Source organism: Aulonocara stuartgranti (genome assembly GCF_965226115.1).
Source record: "Aulonocara stuartgranti genome assembly, chromosome: 23".
Taxonomy (NCBI): Eukaryota; Metazoa; Chordata; class Actinopteri; order Cichliformes; family Cichlidae; genus Aulonocara; species Aulonocara stuartgranti.
Genome location: NC_138958.1, coordinates 49,631,955 through 49,654,620, shown reverse-complemented (window position 1 = coordinate 49,654,620; position 22,666 = coordinate 49,631,955). Strand labels below are relative to the sequence as shown.

General features: G+C 43.0%; 1 protein-coding gene and 2 long non-coding RNA genes across 3 annotated transcripts in view; 2 read left to right on the top strand and 1 right to left on the bottom strand.

Annotated features, from left to right (window-relative positions):
* The window catches only part of LOC309701485 (NACHT, LRR and PYD domains-containing protein 12-like), a 1,029,495-nt gene that overhangs the window by 939,602 nt on the left and 67,227 nt on the right, over positions 1 to 22,666 (bottom strand). The window contains exons 3-4 of the mRNA XM_082525721.1: positions 3,115 to 3,356; positions 1,222 to 3,010 (exon numbers count right to left, since the gene is read on the bottom strand). Of these exons, the coding sequence (XP_082381847.1) occupies positions 1,222 to 3,010; positions 3,115 to 3,356 (2,031 nt within the window). The remainder of the gene's footprint in view (positions 1 to 1,221; positions 3,011 to 3,114; positions 3,357 to 22,666) is intronic.
* LOC309701570 lies at positions 6,985 to 8,546 on the top strand. The gene is made up of 2 exons (XR_014275127.1): positions 6,985 to 7,467; positions 8,176 to 8,546. It is a non-coding gene; the product is annotated as an uncharacterized lncRNA (long non-coding RNA).
* Positions 15,183 to 16,748, top strand: LOC309701571. Its single transcript, XR_014275128.1, has 2 exons — positions 15,183 to 15,669; positions 16,378 to 16,748. It is a non-coding gene; the product is annotated as an uncharacterized lncRNA (long non-coding RNA).

Sequence of the window (22,666 nt, the reverse complement as noted above, 5' to 3'; positions counted from 1 at the left end):
ACAGATAATAGTGAGTGAAAAGAGGTGAACTGTTTCATATGCAGTTATCAGGGTAAATACATTTAAACCAAAGACACTGGAAGAGTAAAGGAAAGGAACTGAAGGTGACAATTCAAGAAGCTCAACAGAAGTCAAATGTAACAGGATCAAGATTCCCTGTTAAAAACAGATATGTATAGTATAATAGTAGACTACACTAATAATAGTGTATAGTATAGTAGTATACTATATGAAGTCTACACCGCCACGTCCTTAAAATTCAGCGAAATTAAGGACGCATTTGAGGGCCGCATTTCGAGCAGCGACCTTCGTCCCGTCGCTGTGACGTAATCGGCCTTAAAATGCGTCCTTTAAGGCTGCAGACCCTGAATTGGGATACAGCCAGAGTCTGGTCTCTGTTTTCACAGAGGATGTGGTTCTGTTGGCTTCATCAGGTGATGGCCTCCAGCTCACAGTGGAGCTGTTCTCAGCAGAGTGTGAAGCCGTGTGAATGAGGATCAGCATCATGGTCCTCAGCTGGGAAAGGGTGGAGTGCCCACTCTGGGTCAGAGACGTTCCTGCCCCAGGTGGAGGAGTCTGAGTATCTCAGGGTCGTGTAAAGAAGGGGGAGGGGAGCAGGAATCAACAGACAGACCGTTGCTGCGGTAACAGTGAGGTAGACGCTGTACCGGTCTGTCGTGGTGAAGAGAGAGAGAGCTGAGCGTGACAGCGAAGCTCTCAATTTACCGGTCGATCTACGTCCCTGCCCTCACCTATGGTCACGAGCTGTGGGCAGTGACTGGAAGAACCAGATCGTGGTTACAAGTGGGGCAAATAAATTTTCTCTGAAGGGTAGCTGGTGTCTCCCTTGGAGACGGGGTGAGGAGAATCCTCTTCACAAAAACTAATCAAGTGAACAAGACTCTCCAGGAGGTAAACATTTAAATATCCAAGTCCACCATAAAGAGAAAACTGCATGAAGGTAAACACAGATGGTGCATTACAATTCACTGCATGTGTTTTACATGAAGAATGGAGGATATACCGTCCACTTTCACTCTGTCTTTAGCAGCAAGTGGCTCTTTGTTGTTTGGCTAGCTGCACTGAAACAGGAGAATCCAGCTGTTAGCCGTAATGTTGGTGTTTGTAAAGCACTTTATAACCAAGGACTGTGTTTTTAATTTAAACATTAAACTATTAACCGACACTGATCAATGATGTAATGATCACATCTGGACTCACCGAGCCTTTCTGCAGTTCCTCACAGCTGGAATCAGTCTCAGTCGTCCCTCCTTTGAAGCTTTGTACTTCTGCAGGTCAAACTCATCCAGAACCTCCTCTGACATCTGCAGCATGAAGGCCAGAGCTGAGCAGTGGATCTCAGAGAGTTTCTTTGACCTTTGCTTTGACTTCAGGAACTCTTGGATCTCCTGATGTACTGAGAGGTCGTTCATCTCCATCAGACAGTGGAAGATGTTGATGCTTCTGTCAGGAGAGGATTTAAACTTCTTGTTATTCTTCAGGTTCTTGATGACTCTCTGGATGGTTTCTGGACTGTTCTCTGTCTGACCCAGCAGACCTCCTAAGAGTCTCTGGTTGGACTCCAGACAGAGGCCATGAAGGAAGCGGACAAACAGGTCCAGGTGGCCATTTTTACTCTGGAGGGATTTCTCCATGGCTCGTTTAAGGAAATCATCCAGAGATGACTCTTTGTATTTTTTTCCCAGGAAGTCCTTCAGCACCTCTGACTTCCTGTTGGTGAAACAGTGGAACATGTAGACTGCAGCCAGAAACTCCTGGATGCTCAGATGAACAAAGCAGTAGACTGGTTTCTGGAAGATCACACACTCTCTTTTGAAGATCTCTGTACAAACTCCTGAGTACACCGAGGCCTCTGTCACATCCAGACCACACTGCTCCAGGTCTTCTTGGTAGAACATGATGTTTCCTTTCTCCAGGTGTTCAAACGCCAGCCTCCCCAGCTTCAGAAGAACTTCCCTGTCAGCCTCCGTCAGCTCCTGTGGACTCGTCTCATGTCCCTCGTGGTACTTGTTCTTCTTCCTCTTTGTCTGAACCAGCAGGAAGTGTGAGTACATGTCAGTCAGGGTCTTGGGCAGCTCTCCTCTCTGCTCTGTAGTCAACATGTGCTCCAGAACTGTAGCAGTGATCCAGCAGAAGACTGGGATTCTACACATGATGTGGAGGCTCCTGGATGTCTTCATGTGGGAGATGATTCTGCTGGACAGCTCTTCATCACTGAATCTCCTCCTGAAGTACTCCTCCTTCTGGGCGTCAGTGAAGCCTCGTACTTCTGTTAGCCTGTCAACACATGTAGGAGGGATCTGATTGGCTGCTGCAGGTCGGGAAGTTATCCAGACGAGAGCCGAGGGAAGCAGATTCCCCTGGATGAGGTTTGTCAGCAGCTGGCTGACTGATGACTTCTGTGTGACATCAGACAGCAGCTTCCTGTTGGTGAAATCCAATGAAAGTCTGCTTTCATCCAGGCCGTCAAAGATGAACAAAAGCTGAGAGACAGCCAGCTTCTCTGCTGTGACCTTCTGTAGTGTTGGATGGAAAACATGGAGCAGCTCCAGAAGACTGTACTGCTCCTCTCTGATCAGGTTCAGCTCCCTGAATGAAAGCAGAACCACCACACTGACATGTTGGTTCTCCAAGCCCTCTGCCCAGTCCAGAGTGAACTTCTGCACTGAGAAGGTTTTTCCAACACCAGCCACGCCGTTGGTCAGAACCACTCTGATGGCTCTCTGTTGGTCAGGTAAGGCTTTAAAGATGTCCTGGCACCTGATTGGAGTGTCATGGAGGGCGTCCATCTTGGAAGCTGTCTCCAGCTGCCTCACCTCATGTTGGCTATGAACCTCTTCACTCTGTCCCTCTGTGATGTAGAGCTCAGTGTAGATCCTGTTGAGGAGGGTTCTACTTCCTGTTTCATCACTTCCTTCAGTCACATGTTCACATCTCCTCCTCAGACTGATCTTATGTTCATCTAAAACCTCCTGCAGACCAACATCTGCTGAAAGAAAGAAAAACAGAAAGAAAACTCTTCAATGTCTGAACAACAACAAGAAGTCCAGTTTTCAGAAATGAGTCCATCAGCAGACAGATGTTCAGTCTTACTTTGTACACAGCTGCTCTGACTGGCTGTCTGCAGTCCAGCTCTGCTTCTGGATCTTTCTCCACACTGGGGACAGGACCAGTCTCCTGATGAAGCAGACTGGTCCCAGTATGAGGAGATGCACTGTCTGCAGAACCAGTGTCCACAGCTGTTAGAGACTGGATCCTTCAGGACGTCCTGACACAAAGCACAGCAGGACAGCTGCTCCTCCTCACAGACACCACTCCTCTTCCTCTTCCTCCCTCTGTGAACACATTTCTTTATCACTAAAATCATTGACTGTCAGTGACAAACATCCAGATTTGATGACACTGTGCAGAAGCTCTGATGGTCACAGAGAAAAGTCAAAGTGGAGAAACTTGTGTTTGAGTTCAGAATCCAAGTTTCCTTTGCTGTTCCTGCCTGTCTTATTAAACACAGAGTGATCAGCCTACAAACTCCACAGTAAAAGCCTTCATCACAGAGCTGATTATGTCCTTCACTGGATGTACTGGAAGTTTGGGATCCATCACTCTGAACTGACCTTTGACCTCCTCTAAAAACTGTGGTGGAGCAGCGGTGTCACATTCAGAGCTTTCAGCTTTATTTTGAAAGAGTTCAGTCATCAGGAAGTGAACTTCTGGGTTCTGATTTCCTTTCTATTATTTTACAGAAGTGAAGAAGAAGAACTAAAAGCTTTGAAATGATCTGAGTGATATTTTTGAACATTGCCACCAAATTGAGTTCAGCCTCCAGCAGTAACTTTGTTTCATGATGCCTCCCTGATGATGTGATGTTTGATTACAAACCTGTTTATGTGTTAGACATTAATCACATGAACACAGGCAGAAAAAAGAAGCCAATGAAACAAATGACAGAAACGTGTTCATTCACTGCCATGATCCATATTTTATATGTACAGATGTTTGTAAAGAACACGTGTGCAGCGCTTTGTTCTGAGTATCTGCTGTCAGCACACAGTGCAGCAATAACTACAACCACACGTTTCTGTAGATCCTGAACATCAGCCTGGAGGAATCTGACCTCAGGTCTGCACACAGACGAGCTTCACCTCTGGGATGATGCTGGCTTCAGCTCCTTCTACAATCAGGCAGAAGCTTCTGCACCATCAGGACACAAACAGAGAGGAGCTTCTATCCTCAGACCATCCAAGTCCTAAATCAGAACATGCTCCCCTCATAGCATCACCATCAGGGTTTAAACAGGACCTTACATCATGTTCTTGTCTCACTGTCATATTTCAGATCATACCTGATTCATTATGACGTCACACGCTGCTACACTGATCCTGCTGCTTCATTACTGCTGATATTACTCTGCTCACTCTGTTCAGTTACTCTGTTTACATCACTTTGCTCATTTGCTTTGTTCTGCTTGCACTGCTCTGTCAGTACATGCTGTGCTAATGTGGCACAAAGCACTTTAACATTACATCTGCACAATGTTTCATTATTTCATTTAATGATTGTTTCTAATGTTTTGTCCAGTCACAGGAGCAGCTCAGCACATTTCACTGTGTTGTACGTGTATGACGATGCCTGTGACAAATAAACAGCCTCGGACTCTTCAATCTTCTGCATTTCTTTGGAGATCAGCTCAGTGGCCTGTTGAGACCATCTTTCTATTTCTGATGACTCAGTTCAGATTATTATTCTGATACTTTCTTTTAAAATGTGATGAAATCATTTATCTGATGTTCTGACACAAATACACCAAAACAATCCCAAACAGCACAAACCACCACGTTACACATAGTGTAATAAAAATACAGGCAACTACAAATAAAAACACTTTAAAAATATAAACTAAAATTACAAAGTGGTCACAGAATTTCAAACACCCGTAAATGAGTCAGCAGCTCTCTTACATGGTCAGCTGAGCTCCATGATTGAAGAACATTGTTGCTGCAGGTTCATGACTGAAGTCTGGAGGATCTATTTCTTTGGACCAGTCACTCCTCACAGACACACAGCTGGATACTGGAGACTGTGACCTCTGACCTCTGCAAACACAAACACATCACATGAATTACTGATTAATCTCTGTTTAAAATCTTTTAAGCAGCTGCAAACACACAAACTGGATGATGTGATGGTTTCTGTCAGTAATAGTTGTCTCAGATTAGAGTACAGACGGCTGCAGAGACGTTCACAGCAACAGAGAAGAAATCATTACCTTGGATTGCATTACTACTACGATTGATACTAGCATTATCGTACCCGGACCACCATTAGGAATCATCTATGATGTCACTGGTAGAACATTTATAGAAACAACCTTTGAACTCTGAGTCAGCAGCTCTCTTACATGGTCAGCTGAGCTCCATGATTGAAGTTCACTGTTGCTGCAGGTTCATGACTGAAGTCTGGAGGATCTATTCCTTTGGACCAGTCACTCCTCACAGACACACAGCTGGATGCTGGAGACTGTGACCTCTGACCTCTGCAAACACAACCACATTGCATTCATTTCACATCAATTAGTACACCACAAAAGGCATGCAAGAAACACAGTATGAAGGCAAACTTCTGGCTTCAATAACATTCAACAGGTCAGGTGGAAACTTTTCTCAGAGTTGATTCATGTTTTTATAGAACGATCCAGCTAAAAAAATATACCATTAGGTCAGGGGTCAGCAACCTTCAGGACCCAAAGAGCCATTTGGAGCCAGTTTCCACGCAAAAGAAAACACTGGGAGCCACAAATACTTTTTGACATCTAGAATGAAGATAACACTGTATATACTGTTTTTTACCTTTATGCTTTGTGTGTGCCTGATTGACAAATCTCCTCCGTGTCGTGTCTCCTGCGCTTGCCAAATTTATCATGTTTGGTTTTGATAACCATCACGTCCAATAGAAAAAACAGCACAAAAACACCCATAACTATGAGCCTCATTCGGAAATAGACACCTGCACCGCGAGGGAAAAAGGCGCACGAAAGTGGCGGGCAGATGAAGACAAACCGCGGCATAATAATACTTTTACGTTTTGCAATCTACAAAGGTTTGCACTTTGAGAATCAATTGTGAGAACTGTGACCAATGTTCATGTGTGTGGGGAAAACAGTGTATAAAGTGCGTGACCAGGGGCTAGTTATTCTGAGAACCCCTGCTGCAATAAATGAGGGACCACTGTATATACTTTCTCTGATTATTATATTGCTGCACCCACAGGTATGTACAGCAAGCACTGATAGCTTTTTAGTCGGTGGGATTCCCTTGTGATCACCTTTACTAAATATCTACAACCAATCTGATTATATCCTGTTTTTGTTTTTTTCAATGTTGAAATTAAAATCTAGTAGCAGCCTTCTCATTTCTGTGTTTTGTGCTGTTTTACAGGCCCACAGGGGAGGACAGCTCCGAGGCAGATGAGGGACGGGTCCCAGGACGGTCCATCGGCGGTGGAGCTGGCCACCCTGGAGTCCCTGAAGAGGCCACACCAGTCTCCAATGGAGCATTTCCTCCTCAGCCTTGTTCCTGCTCTGGAGAGCAGCTAGTCCTTTTTATTCCTGTCTCTCTGTAAATTCTTATATTTTATATATTTATGTTTAATGTTTTTCTGTTTGAGACTTTTAATATTATTTCAAATAAATGTTTATAATGACTAATGTCTCAGTTCTACTACACAGCAAATGTTGGCACACAACTTGACACATGTAGAATTTATTTCATATTATACTAATGACAAAATATACTGATACAGTGGGATGCAGAAGTTTGGGCAACCTTGTTAATAGACATTATTTTCCTGTATAAATCGTTGGTTGTTACAATAAAAAATGTCAGTTAAATATCATACAGGAGACACACACAGTGATATTTGAGAAGTGAAAAGAAGTTTACTGGATTTACAGAAAGTGTGTGTAACCCAGTGAGTTTACACGACTCAGTAATGCACTACAACATGTTATTGTTAATTGGGATTTATCATTACTCTGTTAATCACTGAGTTGATCAAAAATAAATCAATAATAAAAGATAAATACTATAAATATAAGAATAAAACCCAAAGAGTATATTTAACACCCCTACTGGTTAGGAAGGAACAAGCCCCGCCTTCCCCTGCTCTGTACCGTCACGTGCTCAGACACAGAGAGAGACGGAGGTGCACGAGACCATCACTGATTTTCACCGCCAAGCTTTTCGCTGGAAAATAACTATTAACTTGATAAATTGAGCAAATATCCATACCGGAGATCTGCATGGACCTTGGAGAAACGGACCTGATTTATTGTGAACATTTCGGACCTTGAAACCATCGCGATCTGCGCGGGAGCGGATGAAGTGGACAAGATCCTCTCTGAGAGTTGAACAAGATCCTCTCTGAGAGTTGAACATTAGAAGTGTGCTGGTGAGTTAAACTGGGACTGGGCGAATCAGGCTAATTGAAAAGCTAACTAGCCTAATGCTCATAGCTGTAGCTGACCACGTTTTCACTGTGGGAGAACACACGGGGTTTCTCACTGAGTTCAGCCATTTTGAGCACTCAGCTTGTGTGCTGATGATGTTCTAGTATTACTTGTTGAATATTAAATGCACTAAAATTAGATGATGGAATAAGTTAATGTTGATCTTAAAGGTCATGAATCTACTTTATTTTGTTACATTTGATGCTCGAGCGGCACTGGATAGATGTCCGTGTGTATTCTTACTGTGCTGATACGTTACCACATACTGTAAAACTACAGCCTGTGGGTTTTTGTATATTCTTTTGGTAATTTTATTCTGTACATTGAGTGTAAATAATATATTGCTTCATTGCTATGCAGTGTAAAGCAATGCTCCTGTAATTCAGTTAAAGGGCAATACTGTAAAAAAATAATCTACCATAGTTTATGGTTTATTTCTGATTTCTGATAGAAATGTGCACCTTGACGATAGAATAAGCTGATTGTGATTTAAAGATTGCATTCATGATTAAGATGCACTGTATATACTATAGTTAGAAATTAGAATTAATGTTTTGTGCTTGTTTTGTTATAGCACTTACATTATTTACATATGGCCATGTATATCATTAGAGTGTGAACTGAATTAGTAATAGTCCTGTTGTTTACAGGCTAGGTTTTTTTATGGGATCGTGAGACCTGGATCTCTTCCTGACGAGGAAGATGGCGAGCCTTTCCCTTTGAACCGAACCGAACCACAGCCATTCTGAGTTGGCCCAGAAGGGCAGGTTGCTCTTCTCTCACGAACAATTGCAACAGTGCGGTAGGACGAAATCGCACCAATCACAAACTTTTGACCTGTTGGATTTGACTTGACTGAACACTGACTATTAAGCCGGCAAGACTGACATATCTGAGCTCAGATAGGATTCTGACTGTTATTATTATTGCTGTCACTGTATTTTATTTTATGTTTTCATTCCTGTTCATAAAATGCTGTTAAATTGTTGCTAAATAGTTTAATACAATTCATAGCAACTTTACCTGTGGCTCCAGTCATTCTTCTCCACGCAACTCCCTTTATCCCTCCTGCGAATCTAGCTATTGGCCCATTCTCTCCATCTTACTTTAATTTCCCCTACCCTATCCTGTACTTGGCTACAGAAAGTGGCGAGCCAGCCAGGAGGGTTTGCAGAGTTGTTAGTCCACCCAAAATTTAATAAAACGATTAAGAGTGCCTGGAGCTTCACAGTGACTTGTATTTTTTTCTACTGGTACTTTTACGTGTCCTAACCATGGAAGTTGTGAAAACAGAGAATGTTAAAGTTCAAAATGCTGTCTTGGTCAGTGGTTTAACTAACACAGACATTGATAAAGAAATAATTGAGTTCTTAGAAGCTTTCGGTCCTGTCAGTAGGCAGATTAAGCTACCAACTGGTGGTCAGATTATTGTGGAATTTCAACATGAGGCTACTGCTAAAGAACTAGAGAAAAGATATTTGCCTTATGACAGACCTTGCACTGTGAAACCTGAAGTTGTCTATCACGTTCGAGACCTAGCCAGTGCGTATAGCATTGAAACCAGCGCATCAGCTACTGTAACTTACCTGTCACAGCTTAAAGATGTGGCAGCACGAAGCAACCGATCGTTTAAAGACCTTTTGATGGATGAACTAGCTAAAATTGGGGAGTCATTGGGAGGGGATGTCCACACAGTTGAGCCTTCCACTGAACAAGAGCCAGTGCCCCACAGTGATGAGGCCCTACCTTCTTCTCCTTTAACACCCAATAGCAACCATGTAAGTGCCTTGAATACTCACCCACCGGCAGAGGCTGAGAAACAAACCCCTCAGATTCCCACCAACCTTTTAAGCACACCTGAAGTGCAGCGGGTTATTGTAGAGCACATTGTTAAAAGCAGTGAAGTCATTCCCCCACCAAACTCGCAATACAGACTGAAACCTTTTTCAGGGAGAGTTCCACATCCTCCTTTCGAAACTGACTATGACACTTGGCGCAGCAGCGTAGAGTTTTGCTTGACTGATCCCTCGCTCACCGAAACTCAAGTTGTGCGAAAGATTGTTGAAAGTCTTTCACCCCCTGCAGCGGACCTGGTGAAAGCTTTTGGTCCAAAAGCAAACCCCAAAACTTACCTTGAACATCTTGATTCTGCCTATGCAACTGTAGAGGACGGTGACGAACTCTTTGCTCGCTTCTTAAACACCAATCAGAATGGAGGTGAAAAACCCTCACATTACCTGCAAAGATTGCACACAGTGCTAAACCTAGTCATAAAAAGAGACGGAATTGCTTCTAGTGACATCAATAAACAGCTCCTGAGACAGTTTTGTAGAGGGTGTTGGGACAGCTCATTGATTGCAAACCTTCAACTTGAACAAAAGAAAGACGACCCACCTCATTTTGCAGAGCTACTCCTCCACCTACGCACCGAGGAGGACAAACAGGCAAGTAAAGCAACCCGCATGAAACAACATTTGGGGATCCAAAAGACTCGTGTTTATTCTAACGTGCAAACCACACGCTCTCAAGGTAGGAACGATTATGAGCATGAAATGGACAGCAATTCGTCTGACCTCCAGAAGCAAATTGCTGACCTCAGGTCTCAAATCGCACAGCTCAGAGCTGATAAAACAGAGAAAAGATCGCAGAAACTTCAAAAGGAAGCAAAAAGGAACCCAAGTACCAAAATTCAGAACAAGCCGGGACAGATACCACAAATTGCTGCAGTGTCAGCCAAACCCAAACCTGGATACTGTTTCAAGTGTGGAGAAGATGGTCATATCGCTTCCAGCTGTAGTAATGATCCCAACCCAGCATTAGTAGCAGCTAAAAGGAATGCCCTCAGACAGAAGCAGCGAGAATGGGAAATATCCAGACCAGTTGATGAGTCATTTAATTTAAACTAGAAGGAGCCCCTGTCGCGGGACAGATGGGTGCTAAATCTGAACCAAGTCCCACTGAGAAAAAGACAACAAAAGCCCAATGTGAAACAGCTAATGTTCACTCAGTGCCTAAACTTCCCAAAAGACTTGTGGGTAGAAAATGCACAGCCAGAGTTGTTATCAATGGCGTTGAATGTAGTTGCTTGCTCGACTCAGGCTCTCAAGTAACCACTATTGCCAAATCCTTCTATCAAGAACACTTACCTGATCATCCTATAAAACCCATCAGTGATCTCCTAGAGGTCGAAGGTGCGAATGGTCAGACAGTCCCTTACTTGGGATACATTGAGACGAGTATCATGTTCCCCAAAGATCTCGATCAGTTAGAGCTTGAACTATCTACTCTTGCCTTAGTTGTCCCTGACATTCGCTCAAACTCAGACACACCTCTACTAATTGGCACAAATACACTTGACCCCTTATATGAGCATCTTTGTGAGAACACCTTACCTGACTTTAAGGTACTCCCTTATGGATACCAACAAGTGCTAAAGACATTAGCATCCAGAAAAAGACAAAGTGACAGTGGCAAGATCGGCTTGGTAAAACTTCAAAGTAGAACCCAAGAAGTCCTTCCTGCAAATCAAAAGCTACTAGTGGAAGGTTTTATGCATGCTAGCCACGCTAAGCCTGAACAGTGTGCACTTATTGAACAGCCCACTACCGGCTCCCTACCTGGTGGTGTGTTTGTAGATTGTTGCCTTATATCTCTGCCAAAGCACGGACCTTATAAAGTTCCTGTGTTGCTGAGAAACGAGACTAACCATGACATTACATTGCCCACTAACTGTGTAATTGCTGAGCTAGTTGCCCCTGACTGTGTCATGCCATGTCCTGAGCCTGAGAAAGGCGACCAAAAGGTGTCTGCAACGTGTAACTCTCAGCAGCAGACTTCAACCTCAAGACCCCCTCTCAGTTTCGACTTTGGTGAATCACCACTATCTGAAGAGTGGAAAGAGAAGATAGCTGAAAAGCTAAACACCTTCTCTGATGTTTTCTCACACAATGATCTTGATTTTGGGCATGCCACACATGTAAAACATCACATCAACTTAAAAGATGAAACCCCCTTCAAACAGAGATCTCGCCCGATTCATCCCCATGATTACGAGGCAGTTAAAAAGCACTTACAAGCCCTCTTAGATGCAGGCATAATCAGAGAATCTGAATCTCCATTCTCATCACCGATAGTGGTGGTCCGCAAAAAGAATGGTGATGTGCGGTTATGCATTGATTTTAGGAAGCTTAACTTGCAGACCATCCGCGATGCCTATGCCTTGCCAAACTTAGAGGAGTCATTTTCTGCTCTTGCAGGATCTCAGTGGTTCTCTGTGATGGACCTTAAGTCAGGGTACTATCAAATCGAGATGTGTGAAGAAGATAAGCCAAAGACAGCCTTCGTGTGCCCCTTCGGCTTCTACGAATTTAATCGTATGCCCCAGGGAATAACAAATGCCCCAAGCACTTTCCAAAGGCTTATGGAAAAGTGTATGAAAGACATCAATCTGAGAGAAGTGTTAGTCTTTTTGGATGATTTGATAGTCTTTTCCAGTTCCCTTGAAGATCATGAGACCCGACTCATTCATGTTCTTGAGCGACTCAGAGAGTACGGGCTGAAACTCTCGCCCGACAAATGTCGTTTCTTCCAAACATCAGTCCGTTATCTAGGCCACATTGTATCTAGAGACGGCGTAAAGACTGATCCCGAAAAAACTGAAGCACTCAAGACTTGGCCGAGACCCCAAACCTTAAAAGAACTCCAATCGTTTCTTGGTTTTACCGGTTATTACCGGAGATTTGTCAAAGATTACTCAAAAATTGTCAAGCCCCTCACCTCCCTCACAGCTGGCTATCCTCCGAGACGAAAGCATAGTAAAAACCCACCCAGTGATCCAAAGTATCTGAACCCCAAAGAGCCCTTTGGTGATCGTTGGGGACCAGAGTGCCAGAAATCGTTTCAAACTATTATTGAAAAACTCACCACCTCACCAGTCCTTGGGTATGCTGATGCAAAGCTACCTTACCTGGTACACACAGATGCCAGTACAACCGGACTTGGGGCAGCTCTTTATCAAGTGCAGAATGGAACCACACAGGTTATAGCCTATGCAAGTCGTGGTCTATCCCGTAGTGAAGCTAGATACCCCGCCCACAAGTTAGAATTTCTAGCTTTAAAGTGGGCCATAACTGACAAGTTTCATGACTATTTATATGGAAACACATTCACAGTCATCACCGACAACAACCCATTGACTTACCTTCTGACCACAGCAAAGCTTGATGCCACGAGTTATCGTTGGTTGGCTGCATTGTCCACCTATAACTTTGACATTAAGTACAGAGCTGGGAGACAAAATCTTGATGCAGATGGACTATCTAGGAAACCACATGACAAACCTGAAGACGATCCAGTTTTTACCCAGGAATGTCAGCGCATTGATAAGTTCAGATCCCATCTCTTGTCCTCAGTCAAAGATGTCGAGCTCCAACTTCAATCCAATACCGTGATGGCAGCCTGTCAAAGATATATGGCTATGGATCAGACTGAACCCTCTTGTGCTCTAGTCCAGTCACTTGCCATGTCTGCAGGTGCCATTCCAGACATGTTTCAAGAAGAAGGCAATGATAACAATCTCCTAGCCTTACCCAGATACACCCATACTGATCTTGTCAACCTGCAGAGAAAAGATCCAGCCATTAGTAAAGTCATCAAGCTGCTGGCAGCTGACTCACGTCCACCAGCCGATACTAAGTCTGAGTCTCACGATGTTCTCTTATTTTTAAGGGAGTGGAAACGTCTTGACCTCCAAAATGACTTACTGTACCGGAAACGCCAGTTGGGGCCAGAGACCTTGTTGCAGTTAGTCCTTCCTGATTCCTTACGCCCTACAGTTATGCTTAATCTTCATGACAACATGGGGCATTTAGGGGTCGAACGCACACTGGAACTCATTCGGTCACGTTTCTACTGGCCAAAAATGGCAGTTGATGTCGAAAAGAAAGTGAAAGCTTGCGAGAGATGTGTCCGTAGAAAAGCCCTGCCAGACAAGGCTGCTTCTCTGGTAAATATTAAAACTTCCAGGCCCATGGAGCTAGTCTGCATGGACTTCCTCTCAATAGAACCAGACAGTAAAAACACTAAAGATGTCCTAGTGATCACGGATCATTTTACAAAGTATGCTGTGTCCATTCCAACCAAAGACCAGAAAGCCACCACCGTTGCAAAGAACTTATGGGAGAACTTCTTAGTTCATTATGGCTTTCCAGAGCGACTTCATAGCGACCAAGGGAGAGACTTTGAATCGCGTACAATCAAAGAACTGTGCTCTCTGCTCGGTATCCGCAAAGTCCGAACAAGTCCTTATCATCCTCGTGGCAACCCTGTTGAGCGATACAATCGCACATTACTCAGTATGCTTGGTACCTTGAAAGACACCGAGAAACATCACTGGCGTGACTTCGTAAAACCACTTACTCACGCTTATAACTGTACAAAAAATGATGTAACAGGCTATTCTCCTTATGAGTTAATGTTTGGTAGACAGCCTCGCTTGCCCATTGATATTGCCTTTGGCCTGCCACAGCCAAACAAGCCACAGTTGACTCACTCTCAATACGTCAAGCAGTTGAAAAGCTACCTCGAACAGAGCTACGAAATAGCCATCAAAAACTCCCAGAAAGTAGCAGACAAAAACAAGAAACGGTTTGACAAAATCATCCGTGAATCCACACTACATGTGGGAGACAGAGTCTTGGTTCGAAATCTCCGCCTGAGAGAGAAGCACAAATTAGCGGACAAATGGGAGCAAACAGTGTATATTGTTACCAAACAAATGGAAAACTTACCAGTATACACTGTAAAACCAGAAAACGGAGATGGACCCAACAGAACGCTCCACAGAGATCTGTTACTTCCCTGTGGATTTCTCTCACCAACAGAGCATGAACCCGAGCGAGTCACAAAAACTAACAGACCACGCACAAGACAAAGTTCAGCTTTGGAAGTTGACTCCGACCAAACACTTGAGGAAGAGGAAGATGAGTTTTATTACCCTGAACCTCCACAAGTGAAAGACAGACATTTCTACCAAGTATGCGCCATGCCGCCAACACAAGGATTCAAACAAAACAAATATCCTGTAAATGATGACGAACAACCTAACACATTACCGGACATGACAGACTTACCTGAAAAGGAAACTGAGAACGAAACTGAAACATACTTACCTGAAGGCGAAATTGGAAGTTCAACTGACACCAACTTACCTCAAATGGACCATGAAACAGACCTACCTCAGACAGAATGTGAAAGTGAAACAAACGTATCACCAAGTGAAAGTGACACAAGCCTACAAAATAACACACCAAGTGAGTCTGAAACAGACACTCGAAAAGACAAAAATGTTTTGTCGACCAGTTTGTCAGATTCACCGTTGTCAGAGAACTCAACTCATCAACTTTCACCTGAAAGACAAGTTGAAAACGATGATGAACCTGAAACCTTGCAAACAGAAACACAGATCAGAAGATCTGAAAGAATTCGCCAACCATCCCAAAGACTCACTTATCCTCAGCTAGGTAACCCACTAGTAACAGTGGTTAAATCACTCTTTCAAGGATTGAACAAAGCTTTCATCGACTCCCTTGCTCATGATGTTACCTATTCCACCAGAGCCATGCACGGGGACGTGCATGAGATTTAAGAGGGAAGGATGTAACCCAGTGAGTTTACACGACTCAGTAATGCACTACAACATGTTATTGTTAATTGGGATTTATCATTACTCTGTTAATCACTGAGTTGATCAAAAATAAATCAATAATAAAAGATAAATACTATAAATATAAGAATAAAACCCAAAGAGTATATTTAACACCCCTACTGGTTAGGAAGGAACAAGCCCCGCCTTCCCCTGCTCTGTACCGTCACGTGCTCAGACACAGAGAGAGACGGAGGTGCACGAGACCATCACTGATTTTCACCGCCAAGCTTTTCGCTGGAAAATAACTATTAACTTGATAAATTGAGCAAATATCCATACCGGAGATCTGCATGGACCTTGGAGAAACGGACCTGATTTATTGTGAACATTTCGGACCTTGAAACCATCGCGATCTGCGCGGGAGCGGATGAAGTGGACAAGATCCTCTCTGAGAGTTGAACAAGATCCTCTCTGAGAGTTGAACATTAGAAGTGTGCTGGTGAGTTAAACTGGGACTGGGCGAATCAGGCTAATTGAAAAGCTAACTAGCCTAATGCTCATAGCTGTAGCTGACCACGTTTTCACTGTGGGAGAACACACGGGGTTTCTCACTGAGTTCAGCCATTTTGAGCACTCAGCTTGTGTGCTGATGATGTTCTAGTATTACTTGTTGAATATTAAATGCACTAAAATTAGATGATGGAATAAGTTAATGTTGATCTTAAAGGTCATGAATCTACTTTATTTTGTTACATTTGATGCTCGAGCGGCACTGGATAGATGTCCGTGTGTATTCTTACTGTGCTGATACGTTACCACATACTGTAAAACTACAGCCTGTGGGTTTTTGTATATTCTTTTGGTAATTTTATTCTGTACATTGAGTGTAAATAATATATTGCTTCATTGCTATGCAGTGTAAAGCAATGCTCCTGTAATTCAGTTAAAGGGCAATACTGTAAAAAAATAATCTACCATAGTTTATGGTTTATTTCTGATTTCTGATAGAAATGTGCACCTTGACGATAGAATAAGCTGATTGTGATTTAAAGATTGCATTCATGATTAAGATGCACTGTATATACTATAGTTAGAAATTAGAATTAATGTTTTGTGCTTGTTTTGTTATAGCACTTACATTATTTACATATGGCCATGTATATCATTAGAGTGTGAACTGAATTAGTAATAGTCCTGTTGTTTACAGGCTAGGTTTTTTTATGGGATCGTGAGACCTGGATCTCTTCCTGACGAGGAAGATGGCGAGCCTTTCCCTTTGAACCGAACCGAACCACAGCCATTCTGAGTTGGCCCAGAAGGGCAGGTTGCTCTTCTCTCACGAACAATTGCAACAGTGCGGTAGGACGAAATCGCACCAATCACAAACTTTTGACCTGTTGGATTTGACTTGACTGAACACTGACTATTAAGCCGGCAAGACTGACATATCTGAGCTCAGATAGGATTCTGACTGTTATTATTATTGCTGTCACTGTATTTTATTTTATGTTTTCATTCCTGTTCATAAAATGCTGTTAAATTGTTGCTAAATAGTTTAATACAATTCATAGCAACTTTACCTGTGGCTCCAGTCATTCTTCTCCACGCAACTCCCTTTATCCCTCCTGCGAATCTAGCTATTGGCCCATTCTCTCCATCTTACTTTAATTTCCCCTACCCTATCCTGTACTTGGCTACATGTGCAATAATTGTTTAAACAAAATCAAGCAGGTGCATCAATTTGGGCACCACAAAAAAGAAATGAAATGAATATTTAGTGTATATCAATGTGTGTGTCTCCTATTTGTCTGGACGTGCTTCCCATCCAGAGCTGCACAGCACAGAGGAAAGTTCCAGCGCTCCTGGAATCCCTCTGTGATGGAGCGCCAGTCTCCAGGTGAAGGCACAGCCATGAAGTCGTCCACTAGACAGTCCCAGATGGACGTCGCTGCCTGGGGGGTGATCTGGCTCACCGTGGACACACCGACTCTGTAACTGAACGCGATGGTCCTGAAGGAGTCCCCAGTGACAAGAAACCTGGACAGAATTGTTCAATAATAGTATTATGTGTACTGCAGTTACAAAATACATTATTCAAATTCCAAAATACTTTTGTGATGTCAGATTTAAATCACAAAACTTAAATCTTACATAAAACATATTGTAATTATAAGGATAATTACAAAATGTATATTAGATCATATCTAAAACAGTTGTGTTTTGTTTTAACTTTAACATATCATAATTTGATTGGTAGCAACTTTTACCACTACAGTGAGCCAATCACTCATAATTCCTAAACATGTCAATCAGGTAGGAATGAAGTAAGACATTAATAGAAATAAAGAGTTGTATGTTGACATGTAGCCCTTTCCTTGCTTAAATCATTGTTAATATTTTTGACAAATTAACCTGTGATAAGACAGCATATCAAGATAGAATATGCTAGATAGAACCATATAACTAAAGATGAATCAAACTGTTCAGTTTTATCTAACTCTCAGTTTAAAGAAAGGCTGGTGACCCCTGTTATAGAGTCTGACAACTGCAGGGATTATATACAAATATTCATCTATACCAGAATTAAACCAGGTCTAAATAAAAAGGAGTGAGTATCACTACAAAGATTAACCCACAGTGGTCCTAATACCAGTTTGAAATCAGCAAACACCGAGAGCATACATGACACCACAGCCATGCTATCATTGCTAACACTGATAACAGCATAAATTGAATTAAATCGGGACTTGATGAGACATTTCGAGTATCACTAGAAATATTATAAATAGTCGTCTCCATACCACAGTTTGCGTTCAGTAAACACAGACGGCATTCATTGATAGCATAGCACATCCATGTTAGCAGTGTATAAATGGATGGTTTAGCATATATTAGCACAGGTATCAATAAAGGACTACCGTATTAAACACTTTTACTAACCTCAGGCAGATGGACAGGCGCTCTGCAGGTGGGATTGAGCACCTGTAGTTGGTGTCTAGGCGGGCGATGCTGGGAACAATGCGGGACAGCAGGTCCTCAAACTGGGCGAGGGAAAGATATCGCTGAAAGCGGCCGTCATCCAGGCGCAGCTCCTGGAGCAAGTGGTGAAACTCACCAAACTGCTCACGCCTCTGGAGGACCTGATGGACCCAGGTACGGCGAGGACGTCCTTAACGTCGCTGCTCTGCTCTCCACAGTAAATAGAGAAGGGAGACTCTCTCTTCAAACGCTAGCTCGACAGCTGACAAGGATACCGGTCTGGCACAACTTCCTCCCACATCTCCGGTTCACGCGCCTCAAAATATCATATTTTGACGCGCGATGGATTTTTCTTGGACACGCGTTGAGGCGCGAATGTGCACGCGTCAAATTAGGGACGTTTGGGGCGTTTTGTTCGCGTCCATCACGTTCGGTGTGAACACACCGTTAGGTGCGTTGCTTATGAAATCCATGAAGTGCTACAGAGAAAATTACATGTTATTTATGTAATGAACACATTTGAACTCTTACAGAAATATAACCAAAGGAAAGACACCCAGCTGAACTAAAATGATGTAGCAAACAAAAACTGCTGTGAGCCGCCACCCTTATATCTCCTTTGGGCTTTTGGAGCCTTGACCTGACTTTTAAAAAATAATTGAAAAAAAAGCTCTATGCTGCTGAAAGATGAAAAATAGATATTTGCAAAATTCTGCCTAAATATGTATTTTACCTGGTTAATGTGTGTGGCGGGGCGTGGTCTGCAGCGCCGCTGCAGGGGAGGCGGACGCACCTGAGCGGCACCCGCAATCACGCCTCGCCGCCTTAACGTCTGTGCTGTTGTGTTGGTGTGTGTCGGGCTGTGAGCTGCAAAGCTACAGCCGGCTGTGTGCGTACAGCAACCGTGTGTGAAAAGTGGTCAATAAAGAGAAGCTGAAAAGCGTGTTCATGCAAACATCGTCGGGTCTGCCGTGATATGTTTACAACGGGACTTCTGCTCCTGAACCTCTGCGCACAGCGTCTGCAGGTCGGGGCTGTACGAAGTCACTTTCATCTTTACAGGACTGTAAGCTGTCGTCTGTGAGGCGTGAGCGGTGTTTGTTTTTAACATAGTTCACGGTGGAGAACAGCTGCTGACAAAATGTGGATCCGAAGATCCATAATTGGCCTACCTGGGGCTGAAAGTCTCGATAAATGCACGGCGTTTCGGCGGGTACACCGGCTTCCACGAGTGTGACGCTTATTTGAGCGATCAAAAAATAATAAAATATAATTTTCTTTTTATATTTCAATATCACAATAATCTTCCAATTTAGAACTACAAGTTAAAAAAGAACATAAATAAAATACACTTCAGCTAAATACTTCTAATTTATTTTCCCAAACCACGAGGAGCCGCACTGTAAGGACTAAAGAGCCGCAGGTTGCCGACCCCTGCATTAGTGTTAGTCAATGTTGCAACTGAACTGAAAAACAAAAGATTTTGGTCAGGTCCAAAGAAACAAAGTCACTATTAATACAACACAACCCCCCCAAAAAGAGCCATGTAGACCCCGGGCTCTATGGGTCTTGTGCTCGGAGCTTGTTCCTGTGCTGCCATGATTAGTGCCTCTGTGCTGTCTTTCAGTCCAGCTTTGTTCAGCCACTGGTAGGATTTCTGGATGTCAGCCACTTCCTCTGCCTGCTGGTGGTGCAAACTGTGTTGTTCTGAGTTTCATTGCACGTCTTTGTCCAAAGCACCAGACAAAGGGCAAAGTAGATGCATTTGCATCAGCAGGAAAATACACCCCAAACTAGCATCATCATTATACAACTTTAACAACTGCCACTAAATGATACTTCATACACAGACCAGTGTTAGGTTAAGTTATGATGTCACTGGTAGAACATTTATAGAAACAACCTTTGAACTCTGAGTCAGCAGCTCTCTTACATGGTCAGCTGAGCTCCATGATTGAAGAACATTGTTGCTGCAGGTTCATGACTGAAGTCTGGAGGTTTTTCTCTGGACCAGTCACTCCTCACAGACACACAGCTGGATACTGGAGACTGTGACCTCTGACCTCTGCAAACACAAACATCAATAACTGATCAGTTCTCTCTGACAGCCATATGATCAGCTGATCCCTCTGTGATATTGTGTCTGCCTCATAACGCTGACAGGTCAGCCAATCATCAGCGGTTTTTTCTGTCTCTGAATGAACTCAGTTTGTTCTCAGCTCTTCTCTCTGATTCTGCTGCACTGACTTCACTTAAACTTACAGAGTTCAGATCTTAGCAAGAAAACAAGTCAATAAAAATCAAACTCAGATCAAACAGTTTGAACCAATCACAGATCAATGATTCTGTCATGGTTATGTTGAAATGACTAATAAAGTTAGTAGTGTTCTTACATTATTGCTGCAGGTCCATGACTGTAAGGTGGAGGTGTTTGTGTAACCCCGTCACTCCTCACAGACACACAGCTGGATGCTGGAGATGCTGCTCCGTCCTCTTCCTCCATCTTCTTGATGTCAGGGTGGAGTTAGTCTGAGAGGTAAACACACACACTCAGAGGTGCTGTTGTACTGGAAGCATCACACTGACGGCTTTCTAATGTTGGAGCTTTGGCCCTAAAGTCCAAACCAGTTATTTTAGAGGCTCAAAGTCTTTAAAAAACACCAAAACCATCACATTATTTAATAAGTACATGATCAGGTGGATGAAGGAACTCAGTGTGTTTGGGATCATCATCATGGTGAGGAGCCCACATGTTACGGCTCCTTTGGAGAGAAGCTGAGGATCACTGCAGGAAGTGAGCTCATGAAACCAAACTGCTGTTTGTGAGCAGGATGACTCTGTTATTGGACCTGGGGCCCGTTCTTCGTACCGCGCTAAGTGAGTTAGCTGGATTAGATTGTTGACGATTTCGCGTGATCTTGGATCGTTCGGTTCCCCGAAGCTCATCCGGGACTTGCTGTCATAGCAACAGAGCCGTAAGCGTAAACCTGCTCGGGAGCAGGTTTACTTTATGTAAACAGGATTAGATCGCGGCCACGCAGGTATGTCCGCTTCATTTATACGAAAGCAACAGCGATATTCCACCACTGTTTCACCATAAATAAATAACATCAATGTAACTAAAGACAATGCAGCACCTGATCCATTTATTGATTTCACACAGGTCATTTCCTAAAAAAGGGAAATGTACTATTAACATTCTATTACATGTATGTGATTATTACAGATGTAATTCATATTTCAGAGTAGCAATTGTAAATTACTTCGTGTAATCAAGATGAGAGACCACGGCTATAAAAGCGAAGGTGGATTTGGGAAGTCTGTCGCAGCCATGTCCTGTCCGTTTACGCGAGCAACCCATTGCGGAAGGTGCAAGATTGATAAGGAGAGTCCTCAGAATTCAGCGTATATTGCGGGACAGACAGGATCCTTTAGCTCAGCGCGACAGTGTGCTCATAGAGAGATATCGATTTTCCCGTGAGGATATTATTTACTTAACCAACTTGTTGACGAGGGGGTGCAGGACCACCACCTGTATTTTTTTGCTCTGCTCTTTTCTTGGTTGCTGTTATAAACAAACAGATTATTCCAGGGTCTCTTTCCAAGAGACGAAAAGCAATATAAGTGATAAATATTACCATTCTGTAGAATATTCTTATATTTCACTTTTACCTGTTCCCATGTTCTAGTGGGTCCTGTTGTGGCTCTAATGTGAAAGGGGATATAATATAACAATATAATATAATGTAATATAATATTGGATAATATAGTGTAATATAATAAATCTATAAATAAATAATAAAGTGACTGAATAGTGGTATTGTAAAGCGCTTTGGGTGCCTTGAAAAGCGCTATATCAATCCACTCCATTATTATTGTTATTATTAAATTACTTACGAGTTTGATTTGTCAGCAACTTCCTGCCAGCCCTCTCTCCTTGCTTTTGCAGCCTTTGCAGTGTTCCCTTGCGTTTTAATTAAACTCTGAAACTCCTGAAATCCCTCACTCAAGAGTTCTTGCTCTGCTGCCGGAAAATACCGAGCGCGCCCCTTCGACATTTTCGCCGACCAATCAGCGGGTTGCCGATCAATGTTTCTACTATCGATGCGTAGCCCCTTTTACGACACCCAGTGATGTCACATTACTGCGTCCAGCTGTACTAATCGTCAACAGCAGGTGTGTTCGGGGAACCGGATTAGCGAGCTCACGGTTAGCGCGATGGTTTGGTCTTGGATGTGTCATTTGATCTTGGATGTAGTAAGCGACGTACGAAGAACGGGCCCCTGCTCTGTGTTCTACATATGATCAATACTTCAAATATCTGTAAACATCTCATCTTATATTTGTTGCACTTGGTCACATCTGTGTTTAAAAGTAGATTTTTAATGTCACTGAGAGTTCTTTTCTACCTTTATTGATTTATTTTGGAATAAATTAAATATAAAGGTGCCAAAAACTGCCTGCAGCTTCAGCTCTGTGACAGGAAACTACTGTCAGGCTCAAAATGACTTCAGATT